General features: G+C 42.7%; 1 protein-coding gene across 1 annotated transcript in view; it reads left to right on the forward strand.

The window, feature by feature from the left end:
- The window catches only part of TTBK1 (tau tubulin kinase 1), a 117,325-nt gene that overhangs the window by 51,657 nt on the left and 52,129 nt on the right, over positions 1-13,539 (forward strand). The window contains exons 5-6 of the mRNA XM_063123977.1: positions 3,676-3,816; positions 4,902-5,006. Coding sequence (XP_062980047.1) covers positions 3,676-3,816; positions 4,902-5,006 — 246 coding nt within the window. The remainder of the gene's footprint in view (positions 1-3,675; positions 3,817-4,901; positions 5,007-13,539) is intronic.

Below are 13,539 nucleotides of genomic sequence, written 5' to 3' on the forward strand. Positions count from 1 at the left end.
TTCTTAAAGGAGACGAGCGCAGGACCGCTCGTACACAAATTGTAAGTTTTTTTTTATTTAAAACAATTTTCCCACTCCCCTTACCCCATCCCAATGGGTGCAGAGCTCCTGAGGAGCTCTTTGCGCTGTTCCCAGCTCCTTGCGAGTAACTGCAAGGAGCCGGGACAAACCACGATGTCCGTCCACACGTTCCACGGTCTCAGGATCATCCCGAGACCACAGAAAAAGCAGGCTACAACTGTAGGGCCATATCCCAGGGAAAGGGAGTGATCATCCCTCCCTGCTCCCGGTATCCCCTGTTTGTTATGTGGATGCACAGGGACAATCCCGGGGCGATCCCCAGAATATCGCCCCGTCTAGCTATGGCCTGGGAGCAGCAGAAGAGAGGGTCCTCTGGGTAATACCCGTCAGCCTAACTTTGACTAACTGAAGTAGATACTTCCCAGAGAATCTGAGTGTGTGGCGTGGATTGTACGGGAGAAGGCGATCCCGCAGGTAGCCTGTACCCAAACCATGTAGGGCTTTAAAGGTGCTAACCAACACTATACTTGCCACATCACTGACAAGGCCGACTGAAGGAACCGTGTGGTTGTTCAGTCTTGTGTATTTGCCTCCCTGTTGTTGGCGATGCTGGTACGTGTGCTGGAGTCAGGCTGATTGGTCTGCTGCTCTTTGTTGATGTTGAGAGATAACCGTCATGGCAGCATTGCTAACACAATTATTCAACACTTCAATTAATTTTCAGAGAGAAAGATTTCTGAGCATGTGAGTAAAGTATATTTGCTCTTCCCCTCTCCTGTACCACAGCGCCAGCGCTCCGCAAATTCTCTACCAAAATAACGAATGCTCTGATTTTTTTTGAGGTAGTTCTAACAGACTCTGCTGATAGAAATCTATACAAAAAAATTACAAGTTCGTAAAGAATGAGGGGAATGTTGATTTCCCTGATCCCTTTACAGGAATCATAACCATTACTCAAGTAGAACAGGAAGCGTTCTTAAAGAGATGATGTGGTTTACCCTTTCTGTAAATTTAACTATGCTCTTTTGAAACAGTTAGAGGTTTACATTAATAAGTAGCCAGCCCATTTCCAGGACGGATGGCATATTGACATTCTAATTGTGCAGTGTTGTCTTCTGGGAATTTTGAGAGCATATTCCCATTTATTTCAGTTATGGAAAAAATGGAAGTGCCCTTCCAACTCTTGCTAGAGCTGCACAGTCAAACCAATGGAGTAAGATAGCTCTGAGTGTTGTTGTTGTATTATTAAATTAGTTTATTAAGTTGTATAGACCAAAATGCTTCTTGAGTATGTTGTCCCAATAGCCATGTAAGGAAGGCTAGGCAAAGGGATAGTGACTTGTCCAAGACCAACCAAAGAACACATGGCGGTGTGTGGAGTTTGCTCTTTGTTCCCTGCACTGAAGATGTTCAGGGCATTGCAGCATCATACTATTTATTTATTTGCAATATTTATATACCACTCCCCCTTCAAAATTTCGGAGCGGTGTACAAGATAAAATACGATAAAAACAGAATAAAACACATTAAAATAGATTTTTAAAAGCAAAATGAAAAGTGAACTGTGAACCATGGATGGTCATTAAGGAAAGGCTTCCTGGAACAATGATGTTTTCAGGCAGCGCTGAAAGGAATACAAAGTTGGCGCCTGCCTGACCTCCGGAGGCAGGGAGTTCTAGGTATGAGACTGCCCTGCTTGCTTACTCAAACCCTGATGGTTGAGGGAGGAATGTGGATCTGGCCAAGGCTGTTGAATCCAGATACCCAGTACCCTGAGACTCATGTGCTACCTTGCCAGCATCAAGAGAGCTGTGTCTTCACCCTGAAAAACCATGTTTGGCACGGAGGCTGATTGGTGGGTCCTGGACCAGAAAGCAGGAAAGAGTGAAGCAGCAGGAATGGGCTGGGTAGAGAGATTTTGGCTCATGGAAGACATAGAGTTTAAGATCTCTTTCTCTCCATTGAGAATCAAGTAGCTAACTTACCTTTTTTGTGTTGAATCATGCCATGATGGAGGGTAATCTAGTTAATCTACAGTGCATCCTGCAAGCTGGATTTTCTGCTCTTTTGCCATCATTTTATTTGGTTTGGATTGTGGGTATTTGTTTTTATTAGTGTTTTTATTCCCCCCCCCCGGCAAATTGCCTTGGGACCTTGTTGGGAGTGGGGGTATTAAACGGTGATATATAAATTTAGTTTGATAATAAAGGATGACTATAAAATATAGGGGTACCTGTGATCAGAACTGTCCTTAACAGTTTTTTGGTGGTAAGAAAAAAAGATGGAACAAGCAGTGGGAAAAGTCGGACTTGTTACAAATGGAAGACCTCTCTGTAAAATCCCATGACTGGGGCAAGGTGGTTGCACAATCAAAGCCTCATCTGCAAGTACCCTAAGAGTATATCCCTACACTCAGTCCAATCGGTGTCTTTGGCGATGGGCATCTTTGTTGTATATACATTGATGATCCTTGTGGAAGAATTGCACAAAAGGTGAAGGAGAGGGGCACAACTCCAAGCACGCAGTCAGCATGTACCAGGGAGCCATGGCCATTCACAGATACCTGAGATATGTTCCAAATGCTTAGAGACAGACATCTTCTTTTCACACTTGATGTTCCTCCACAGTGATCACTGGGGTACATGCAGAAAACACGTTTAAGACTCAATCAATGTAAATCGCCTGTCAGCTCTTCTTTTCTACGCTTCTTTTCTTAGCCTTGATCTTGGTGCCCTCAAGGCAAAACATTTTTTTAAGGATTTCCTTGGATCCAAACTAAAGGTGATGAGGGAGATCTGGGGACAGGATCTCCTACATTTAGGGTTTTTTTAAAAAAAAAAACATTTTTTTTATGGTACCTTTGTATTGCTATCCCCTCTGTGGGGGCAAATCGGTTGGAATGTGTGATGTTCATGAGGAAAATGTCATTGGGGCTGTCTTTATGGTGCAGCTTTGGCACTGCCTTCCCTCAAAACCCTGTGGTTTCCCTTACTCGGGTTCACATCAGGTAATCCCAACGCCAAGGAGGGAGCATGGAGTTTCAGGTGGTTATCTGGGTACTGGAACCATCACCCCATCATCTTCCTGCTTTCCAGCAACCAGTTGCCTTCCACCAAGACCCCCGGATTGGCCCTGGAGCGAGGTCAGATGGTGGAAGAGCCATACTGACTTTGCTCACACTGAAAAAGTCAGGGTAAGTCCCCGACTTTTTAAACGTGCAGCTTCATGGGAAAGCACCACAGTGGCTGCAAATCTGTGGCTGCGTCATATAACTGGCACAGTGCAGATTCGCAGCCGCTGCAGTGCTTTGGCTGCATATAGACAGCCCCATGGGGAGTAAGAATGAACCCCTCTCTCCCCAAGTGCCAAAGTCCTAATCCGTTCCCTCCCACACATTCTAGCAAAAACAAACAAACAAACAAAAAAGAAAGAAAACAAAATCCACACAAAACAGCTGGAGTTCTGATCACAGGGTGTCTACCTGTGCCTTCAGAAGATCGCTTTGCCACCTGAGCGCACAAGAATATGGGATACTAAAGGTGGCAGGCCTGAGCAGAAGATAGCATTTTTCCTCCTTGGTGTGGATTCACTTACTCTACTGTGTTGTGTCTGCTGAAAAATTAATGTTGTAAAACCAGCATGCAACTATTTCAGGGCCGGAATCTTGCAGACCTCAGAAGAAGCCAGCCTAGGGGAACCTTTACATTGAGCACAACCCTCCGATTAGGCAAACAGATTCTTGAATCCATAGAAGCCATTCACTCAGTGGGATTCTTGCACCGAGACATCAAGCCTGTAAGTAGTTTCTGATGACTGTTCTTCCTGCGTCTATGTGTTGCTTTTTCCTGTTGTTGCTGTTAAACTTACCTAAGGAGTCAAGTGAGCACAACCATCCCTGTAATTGGAAAAAAGTAGGCAACCATGCAGAGTGTACAGTGCTGTTCCTCAGGGGTGTGTCCTTCCTTTCTTCTCAAGTTTTAAGTTTTGGGCAGGGCAGCCCCCATCAAATGCATGCAATCTTTATAACTTTTGAACATTCAGGTCTCAGTCACATGCTTGGCCGACTTAACAGGCTTTGACTTCTTGCAAGTTGCAGTGGCATCACCATTTAGTGATTTTTACAGTCATTTTTATAGCTATGCCTAGAGAAAAAAACTATGAGAAGGCGGGGTAACATCTACACCACCTTTCTTTAACCTGGTGCCCTCCAGTTGTGTTGGACCACAACTTCCAGGGCAGGTTGGAGAAGGCTGATCTACATGACAGACCTAAACTGGTTTGAGAACCATTTCCTCATTCAAGAGAACTCTGTGCATTGCACTTTGATGAGGTTGGCTAGGATGTTCTAACAGAGAGTTCCGTCACCAAGGTCCAAATCTCAGGATTCTTCATAGGAAGTCACGATAATTAAACGGATAGAAAACTGTTGCACGTTTGTAATATAGATGTGCCTGGGATTGTGACAGATAAGAGAGAGAAAAAACAGGTGTGTTGCTTAGTGCTACACTAGCAGTAGTTCCAATACAGTGCTGGTAATACAATATTCTGTCTCAAAGCAGTTACTTGCATACTGCAAATTGAATCTTATTTTACTTTTAGGAGAAATACCTTGAGGGTAAGAGCATTTGACCATGGCACCAATTACTGGGAAGGGTGGTGGTTTTTCCCTTGTTGCAATTATTGAGCATTTTTAAATATATCTGTAAAAATAGGGTGAATCAGTAGGTTATTTTTACCATACTTGTAAAAGCTCTTGTAGGAAATGAGTGATAATTGTAAGCATGATAATATTGGTAACTGAAACAGATAGTGAATGGTGACTCTCTTGTTACATATGAGAAAGTACTTATGTACTAAACACTTATGTTATTCTTGTCTAGTCCAACTTTGCCATGGGACGCCTACCCTCAACCTACAGGAAATGTTATATGTTAGACTTTGGTCTGGCCCGGCAGTATACCAATACCAACGGCGAAGTCCGGCCCGTAAGTGATGCCTTTTCCATTACTGCTGCCATCTAGGTAATGGGGATTTAAAAAACAAAACAATTTATAAACCAAGAATTTTAAGGTGTCTTGATTGTTATTTTGATATTGTATTCATTTTATATGCTTTTTTAATTAATTTTATGTATTTGATTTATATTGCATTATTGCACTAATCTTAAATATATGATGATGATGATGATGATGATGATATCATTAATGTTTGCAATCCTGTTGCTGATGGTTGGGAATGCACATTTGGTGGGATGGAAATTGAACATATTAGATCCATTCTGTTGCCAAAGAGAGACTATACTGTATTTCTTCAATTCTAAGACGCACGTTCCCCCCATATAAACATCTATAAAAACAGGGTGCGTCTTATAATGGCAGGCTCGTCTTTTTTCTTAGAATCAAAGCTTTTTTTCTGTTGGTGATACTGAAATTAGTGTGCGTCTTACAATCGATGGCGTCTTACAATCGAAGAAATACGGTATATGACATGAAAATGAAGTTTTTCTTGGTATATGTCAGTGCCTGTTGATCAGTATCAAAGAAGAGAGCAGTGCTGTTTTAAATCGTTCACATTGTTCCATCCGTTCACTTGTCTTGGAACTCCAGCTCTTTAAAACACATCTCGTGTGGAGATCAGAGAAGACACAGGGTTGTATTCTGCTTGTGTAGCCTACCTTTCTCTTTGCCTCCTTTCTCCTGCAGCCCTGTGTACCCTCAGAATCACTTCAGAAGGTCAAGAGACTGCCCTGAATGGGAAATCTTCTCTCCCACTGGAGTTCTCTGTGTGGCACAGCCTATGGGAGCACCCTGTAATTCTCTGGAGAGGGGGCTTGTGGGGTACATAGGGCTGCGGGAGCGTGGAGGGGAAGAGAAAAATGTTTGCCCAAGCTGGTTTCCGATCATGCAGCCCCCAGATTTTTTTCTTCTTGAGCAAATTTCCTTTAAGAGTTGTGAGGATTTTTTTTAAAAATGAGAAATCTTCTGTTTTCATCCTGTAGCTATTTCCATTTCCACCCTAATTTTTTATTTCAGCAAAATCACACAGAGCTGTCTTCTCAATTGAAGTGAATGGGGCATCCTACATTTGCAGAAGCTCTATGTACACATAGGAATGTGCTTTGGGTAGTGTTTTTTCTTGATATGCCAGCCCTTCTGCTAAATATAATTTGAAGTTAACAGAATCACATAATTGTTGAATGCAATTTTGCTATTCTTTTATACCATTGTGCTTCTGGGCTCCAGATTGTCTTTTATCTGCATATATGTCAGAACTAGTAACCTTGAGGTCAGATCAGTAGAAGATTTAACTAAAATAACGCAAAATTGTGGAGGCTGGTATCTATTAGCTCTGTAATTGAAATGCTGATTTATTGGTGTAGAGAATGCCAGTTAAGTTCTTTAACAGTGCTATATATGAACAACTTTTTGTAGTTAAAGGAAACAAGTGGGGCCTGCAGCGAAGTGTTGCAGTGTATTCCCAGCCCTCCTAGCACAGGGTGCAGAATAACTTTCGGGTGGGGCCCCAGATAACCACCCACCCAGCTTTCCATGGGTCGTAAGATGTTAAGTGGGCATGGTCATGCCCCTGATGTCAGTGAGTGTGATCACGGCCACCTGGTGCCATTTGCTCCCTGGTCTTCGCAAGCTTTCCCAGTTAGGGAAGCCCTGTGCGCAGTGACGCTAAGCTGGAGTAGCTCTTGTTGCTCCTCTGATAGTTCTACCCTGTCTTTGTGCCACCAACCTTCTTCCCACAATGGGGAAGGAGAAACAGTTGAGTCCCCTTTGCTTCTCTGACAGAGGAGCAAAAAGGACTCAGCCGTTTCACATGCCCACTACCTTTCCCCATTGTGCAAAGGAGGTTGAGCAGGCTAAAGCCGACTTGCCCGCCCTGCACATGGGGAGAATGGCTGCTTTCCTTGGTGCTCAGAGACAGCAGCCAGGGGATGCCCTCTGAAGGGATTCCTCCAGTGGGAGGGGCTTAGAGCCTAAGCCCAGCACCCTGGAGGAACCCCCAAAGGCTGCATGGGCTGGGGGTTTAGCCCTGACCTAGAAGCCTGAAACAGAATCTTCAGAGAGCTATTTTGGAGTCTGCAGAAGACATCTTTCTTTTTTCCTTTCTTCTCTTTGCCCTAACAGAGCTATGCTGGGTTTAGGATTGGGGCTGGCTCCTAGCCCTGAACCTGAGCACTTCATTACTACATCAGGATGAATTCTGATATGGTATGCAGCCCCTACCCCCAGCCCCTTACCGCCAGTGCTTGCCTCCAGGATTCTTTTAAAGCAGCCTTCCCCAACCTTGTGCCCTCTAGATATTTTGGGCTACAACTGTCATCAGACCTAACCAATGGGGCCAATCGTCAGGGCTGATAGGAGATATAGTACAAAACATCTGGAGGATGCCAGGTTGGGAAAGGCTGCTTTAAACTGTGAAGGGCTCAAGCCAACCAGTTCCCTCCCTCCTCCATTGTCCTCCATTGACCTTTCAACATTCCATGGCTCCAGTGCTCTCTAGCATAGACTTATACAAACTACTTGATTTCCAGTTACTCCAGACAGGTTTTTTTTCTGCCCCAGGATGGAAGTGAGAACTGCCCATGAAAAAACAGGTGGAAAACCCAGTACTGCAGTGTAGTTGTGGTAAGGCAGCAAAGTATTTCCCCTACCAGAAAAGAAAAGGTACTAGCAAATACAGGAATTTCCAAACTTGAATTTGAATCCACAAATTCTATCTTCAGACAAATGAGATAAATTACTCTAGAGTTTTCTTATTTCAATGCTCTGAAGAGCCTATTAGTTCACAGGTCCTCACCAATTTTGTTTTTTTAATATTTTTTCTTTCTTTACAAATTTCTCCATCCCTAGGAAGTCCCCCAAGTATGTAGAAACCAGTTTCTTATTTTTGGGTGGTCATGTTTCCCTTCCAAACGAATAGGCCCTTGACCACCCAAGCTTGCTATTAGAGGGAATGATTAGGGCCTAGCAATAGTATTTTATTTAATTATTTATTTAAAACATTTTGCAAGGTGGCTTACAACAATAAAATACATCAAAATAGTTAAAATATTAAAAGCAATACAAACATGATCACAATAAAATAGCAAACACAACAACAAACAATAAAACTAGCAGGAATAGCAATAGCAATACTCATCATTGGAAGGCCATGGTAAAATAAAATGTTTTTAAGGCCTTCTTGAAAGCCTGCAAGGATGGTGCATGGTGGACCTCCAATGGGAGTTTGTTCCAGAGATTTGGGGCCACTGCAAAGAAAACCCTCTCCCGTGTGGGCACCCACCTAATTGCTCTCACAAGTGGGCAAATTAGAAGGCCCTCTCTTTCTGATCTTAAAGTGCGGGCAGGCTGATATGGATGAAGGCAGTCCTTCAAGTAACTAGGTCTCAATCCATTCAGAGCTTTAAAGGTCAAAACCAGCACTTTGAATTGGGCTCATAAACACAGCGGTAACCAGTGCAGCTGGTGCAATATGGGCATTATATGATTAAATCGCCTCGACCCTACCAGTACTCAGGTGGCCACATTCTGCACCAGTTGAAGTTTCTGACCCATATTCAAAGGCAGCCCCACATACATCGCATTGCAGTACTCCAACCTGGATGTGACTAGTGCAGGGATAAGTGAGGCAAGATCCATCCTCTCCAGATAGGACTGCAGCTGGCATACCAGCCTAAGCTGGTCGGATGCACTCCTGGACACTGCAGCCATCAGGGCTTCCTCAGTTAGCTCAGAGTCGAAGAGGACTCCCAAACTGCGTACTTGGCCTTTCAGGAGAAATGCAACCCCGTCTAAGACCAGTTTTAAACCTCCAACCCATAGTACCTCTGTCTTGTCTGGATTAAGTTTCACCCTTGTTCACCCTCATCCATCCCCAAACAATGTCCAGACACTGGTTCAAGAGTTCCACAGCCTCCCTGGGATGTGCAGATGGAAACAAGGGGTAGAGCTTAGTATCATCCATGTAATGATGACACTTCAGCCCACTGTAGCTGTGTCATTTAAATATTGTAAAATTCTGGTCATGAAATTGAGGAGTCAAAAGCAGTTTCTGGAGTATATTGTAAAGTAAGATGCATGACACCTGCTGAAATTCCCTTTTCTATTCAACTGTTAAAAGACACAAGGGCCCTGTCATCCTTTTCATATGGTCACCCTATTTAAAAGTGAACTGCCGAAGCGTGACATCAAAGGCTGGAGGCAGCCCTTGCAATGGCTGGCTGATACATAGACATGGAACACCCACCCACCCTCTGGTCTGTATTCCTGGTTTTCTCAGTTGGTCAAGTCCAAGAAATAAAATTGGACAGCTTTCAAAGGGGATTGGACAAATTCATGGAAGTTAAGGCAATCCATGGCTACTAGATGCTATTGCATTTCCTATCCGGGTTGTGGGCTTCCATGAGCATCTGGTTGGCCGCTGTGCAAACCGAATGCTGGACTAGATAGGCCTCTGGTCTGATCCAGCATATCTTTCCTTATGTTCTTACATCTCTTCAGCAACTGCCTTTTCTTAATCACATTTTTGTTCAGTGGCATGCAGAGCCTTTTTTTTTCGCGGGAACCTTTATTGGCAATGTAAATGGCAGATGTAGTGGCCCAATTAGGATCAGGACCATAGTGATCCTATCCCCTATCCCAGGGGCCCAGTGGGGGTGGGGGGAGATGGGCTGGCAGTTTGTGAAAATCAGCCCTGCATTCTGGAGCAGACTTTGGGAATGCAGGGGGTTGTTCATACAACATGCTAACCCACACTCAGTGGTTGAGTATGGGTTGTTTTTTTGTTTTGTTTTGAACAGTGGGTTGTGGTGGGTTTTTTTGGAAGAATGGGTTATCATACTTAAATAACGAGTTATGAGCAAATAGACCCATTATACTGGTAATATACTGGTTTGCTGTGTTATCATTCTGCCTGATGAAGAGTTTAGGGTAACAGAAAAGTTTGGCTCAGGTACAATGTATATACCTACTTTATCTGTTGTACATACATTGTGTACAACACATAATGTTTTCCATATTAAGTAAACTGTGGGTGTAGAAAGTGTTTCTAATATTTGCCATGCTGCACAAGTTTAGGAATGTGTCCTACCACACTAGGGACTTTCTGGCTAAAAATAAAATAAATCATGCTGTCACCATACAGGAACCAGTTTTTACTGGTGCCAGTAATTAAATTATCATTCCTAAACCCTTTCTTGATATACAAATTCTGATTCTCAGTTTGAAAGGTGACTCTGCCCCCTTGGTGTATCCTTCCCACCATTACCTTGGGTTATATTCAATCCCTTGAAAATACTTATTTTGCTGGTTATCCTTTCTGGGACGGCAAGGGAACAGCAGTGTCTTTGTCATGAGAAGCCTCTCCTGTTTGCATGAATTGGCAATGCGCTGCTGTGCTTTGCATGCTGCTGTTTCTGCTGATTCAGCCAAAGACCACTGATCAGAGCTCTGTCTCCTCGTGATTCAGACCGCACTGCAGCAGTTTGCAATGCTTGACTGAGGATATTGTACTTATGTGTAAGCATGGTTTAGACTCTCTGTGCAGATGGGTAGCCGAGGCAGAATATTAAGACATAGTAATGCATGATCAGCTGTGATTTAACATGAAAGTTGCAGGAAGCAAATGAAATCAACCCCTAATTAAAGAGTATTATATTTTTAGTTTCCTTTACAGCCAGTGACAATTTGGCACATTAATGCAAATAAAATGATAGTTGCTGGCATAGGTATTTCCTAAATGTTTGTGCAAAGGTTACTTCGTTCAGAGTAATGTTTTGGAGTAGGAATGCTTTAATAAATTAGCTCTCTGAGGGATGCATATGAATTGGGGCTTAGCTGAGTGAGTTAGATTAGACATTATTTTCTATGCATACTATAACAATATTGTGGTGTTAACTGAATGATTAATCACATTGTGGTGGTCCCTGCATGGTTTTTATTCTGCAATTGCTGTGCCTTGTTCTTGGGGGTTTTCAGGGGGTCCAGACAGGGGGTCCTCTTCCTTGATTTCCTACTCCTTCTTCCCTCCTATTTCACAGCAGAAAACAAAAGCTGAGGAAAAGGCAAAATAGATGCACAGAGTCTTTTGATTGGTAGTGCTGGGAGCTCTCTGTCTGGAAGCACCCCTTGTCTACAAACGTGATGGTCAACTCCAGTGCAATGTTATCTGATTTCTAGCTGCCCTACCAAATTTTAATCAAGAAGTGGCAGAATATGTGCCCATAAGAGAGGGAGGGAGAATCTTTGAAGATGTAAGAGAGATGCCATACTCCTATTTTGTCTGCAATGAGACTTGATTATGCTTGATCACATCAGGTGTTGGAGACCTGATGTGACAACGTTTAATAAGGAGACTGACCACTTGTGAAGAAGTCAGTTGTTGTGGCAAAATATGCTTCCAGTTCCCTGAAAGCATAGCTTTAACACTTTACAGATGAAAAAGGACATGTATGTAGTTGTTATACTGCTGTTCCCACATCAAAGACTAGTACCTCAATCACCACACAAAGTGAGTTTGTTCATACAACATGCTAACCCACACTCAGTGGTTGAGTATGGGTTGTTTTTTTGTTTTGTTTTGAACAGTGGGTTGTGGTGTTTTTTTTTTGGAAGGATGGGTTATCGTGTTGTCTGAATGTAGCCAGTGTGCTTGTTTACCACCCTGAACAATCCAACAACAAACCTTGGGTTCTCAAGGTAGTGTGTTGTGTGAACAGCCCCAGAATTACATATTTCAGAAAGCTGTCCTTAGCCTGGTATGCAATGTATTAGTTCACTTTGAAACAGCCTTTCCTATAATGGCTTTTGAAGCTGATGTGTTAGTAAATCAACCATGAGAATTTCCTTTAACTACAAAATAATGTTTTAGAGCACAATCCTATGTCTATTTAGACAGAAAAATGTCCTACAACTCCAAGCATTCCCCAGCTAGTATGGCCGGCTAGGGCATGCTGAGAGTTGGAGGACATTTCTCTATCTAATCATGGAGAGGACTGTACCCTTAACCTCTCAATGGATGTGATTGTATTTAGTACAGAATAAGTACATGTCAAGCATAATCAGCAATATTTACTGATCTTGATGGGTGGTTATATTGAGGGAAGCAGTGCACAGACGTTTTGTATTCAACATTTTATCGAGAATCAACTGATCACATGTTCTGAAAGCATAAAGTTGTGTTTCCGGATGAAAACATGCTTAATGTTTCTAAAATAGGGCCAGTTTGAAAGTGGCATCACTTGTGGTCAGTTCAAACATACATTTTCAACTCCATGATCAGACTCTGGGGGGAAAACAATTCTACCAATTTGCAGCAGAAGCTAGCTATGCACACAACTGATTGGCTGATGCCTGCACATCACCATGACACCTCCTTCTCATTTCCCAGAGTCCCCCTTTTTCATCTGAAGGATAAATGGATAAACGTGCCTTGGGGACTTAAAAAAAAGTTAGGGCACCTGCCTGAAGAATAGGGTGAAGGCAAACTGATAGCCAAACGAATTCACTTAAATATACATCTCTCCTTCAAATTGCAAAGCTGGGCAGAAACTAGGCTTAAGCTGCAGATGAAGAGTCCACTGTGGATTCTCTTTGGCCATTACATCTGCCTTTGCCTGTAGGTCCTGGAAGGCAGGTGTGTGCATGGTAAATCTTGCAGAATGGCAACTCCAGTGATACACACTAACACAATGTTAAATAAGTTATTTTCAAAAACCTTCCCAAAGGCAAACAGGACTAGTGACTTGCCTTGGACAGGTAACAGGAAGTGGGGACTGCCCCTGGTAAAAAGGGAGTGGTGGAGGTGTGGAATAAATTGGTTCCTGAGAATAGAGAAGTCTGCAAAGACAAGAAGGGATGGCCTAGACACACTGGCAAGACACATTAGAAGGGGGTTTTGGCCAGAAAGCAATAAATTTGGGATTAGGAAAGTGTCAATAACAGGAGAGCTGCAGTGACAAAGCATATGTGTTGAAAGGGACTACATGGCATTTGCTACAACTGTCTCTGCCTAAAGGCAGGAATATCTGTACTCCTCTCCCACAGGTCAGAATAACCTACAGCGTGACAAAAATTAGGTAACTCAAGCAAGAGAGCCAAGGTGGATGCTGCTGGGGAAGGAATATTAATAATATGTTGAACTGACTTTTAAATTCATTTCTGTTTTATTTCTCTCCATTTTGCATTTTTATTGTCATGGTTTTCTTTGGGTTTCTCTTTGTTTTACAGTTCTTTTGGGCTCCTTTTTTGAGACTGTGTTTGATGCGTTGGCTTCCCATCTGCTGCTTGTAACCATCTCAGCCATGAGTTGTGAGTGAGCCATCACGATGCTTCTTGATTTTTTTTATTATTTTGTGCTTGCTTGTTTTAATTATTATTATTATTATTATTATTATTATTATTATTATTATTATTATTATAGTTCTGAGTTATGTTTTTGCTTTTGTTTTTGCTTTCAAGGTATAATTTTTTGCTTTTCAGGACTGGGATATGCCTTCACTCTTGATGC

This window comes from Elgaria multicarinata, chromosome 4 (assembly GCF_023053635.1).
Source record: "Elgaria multicarinata webbii isolate HBS135686 ecotype San Diego chromosome 4, rElgMul1.1.pri, whole genome shotgun sequence".
In the NCBI taxonomy this organism is placed as follows: domain Eukaryota; kingdom Metazoa; phylum Chordata; class Lepidosauria; order Squamata; family Anguidae; genus Elgaria; species Elgaria multicarinata.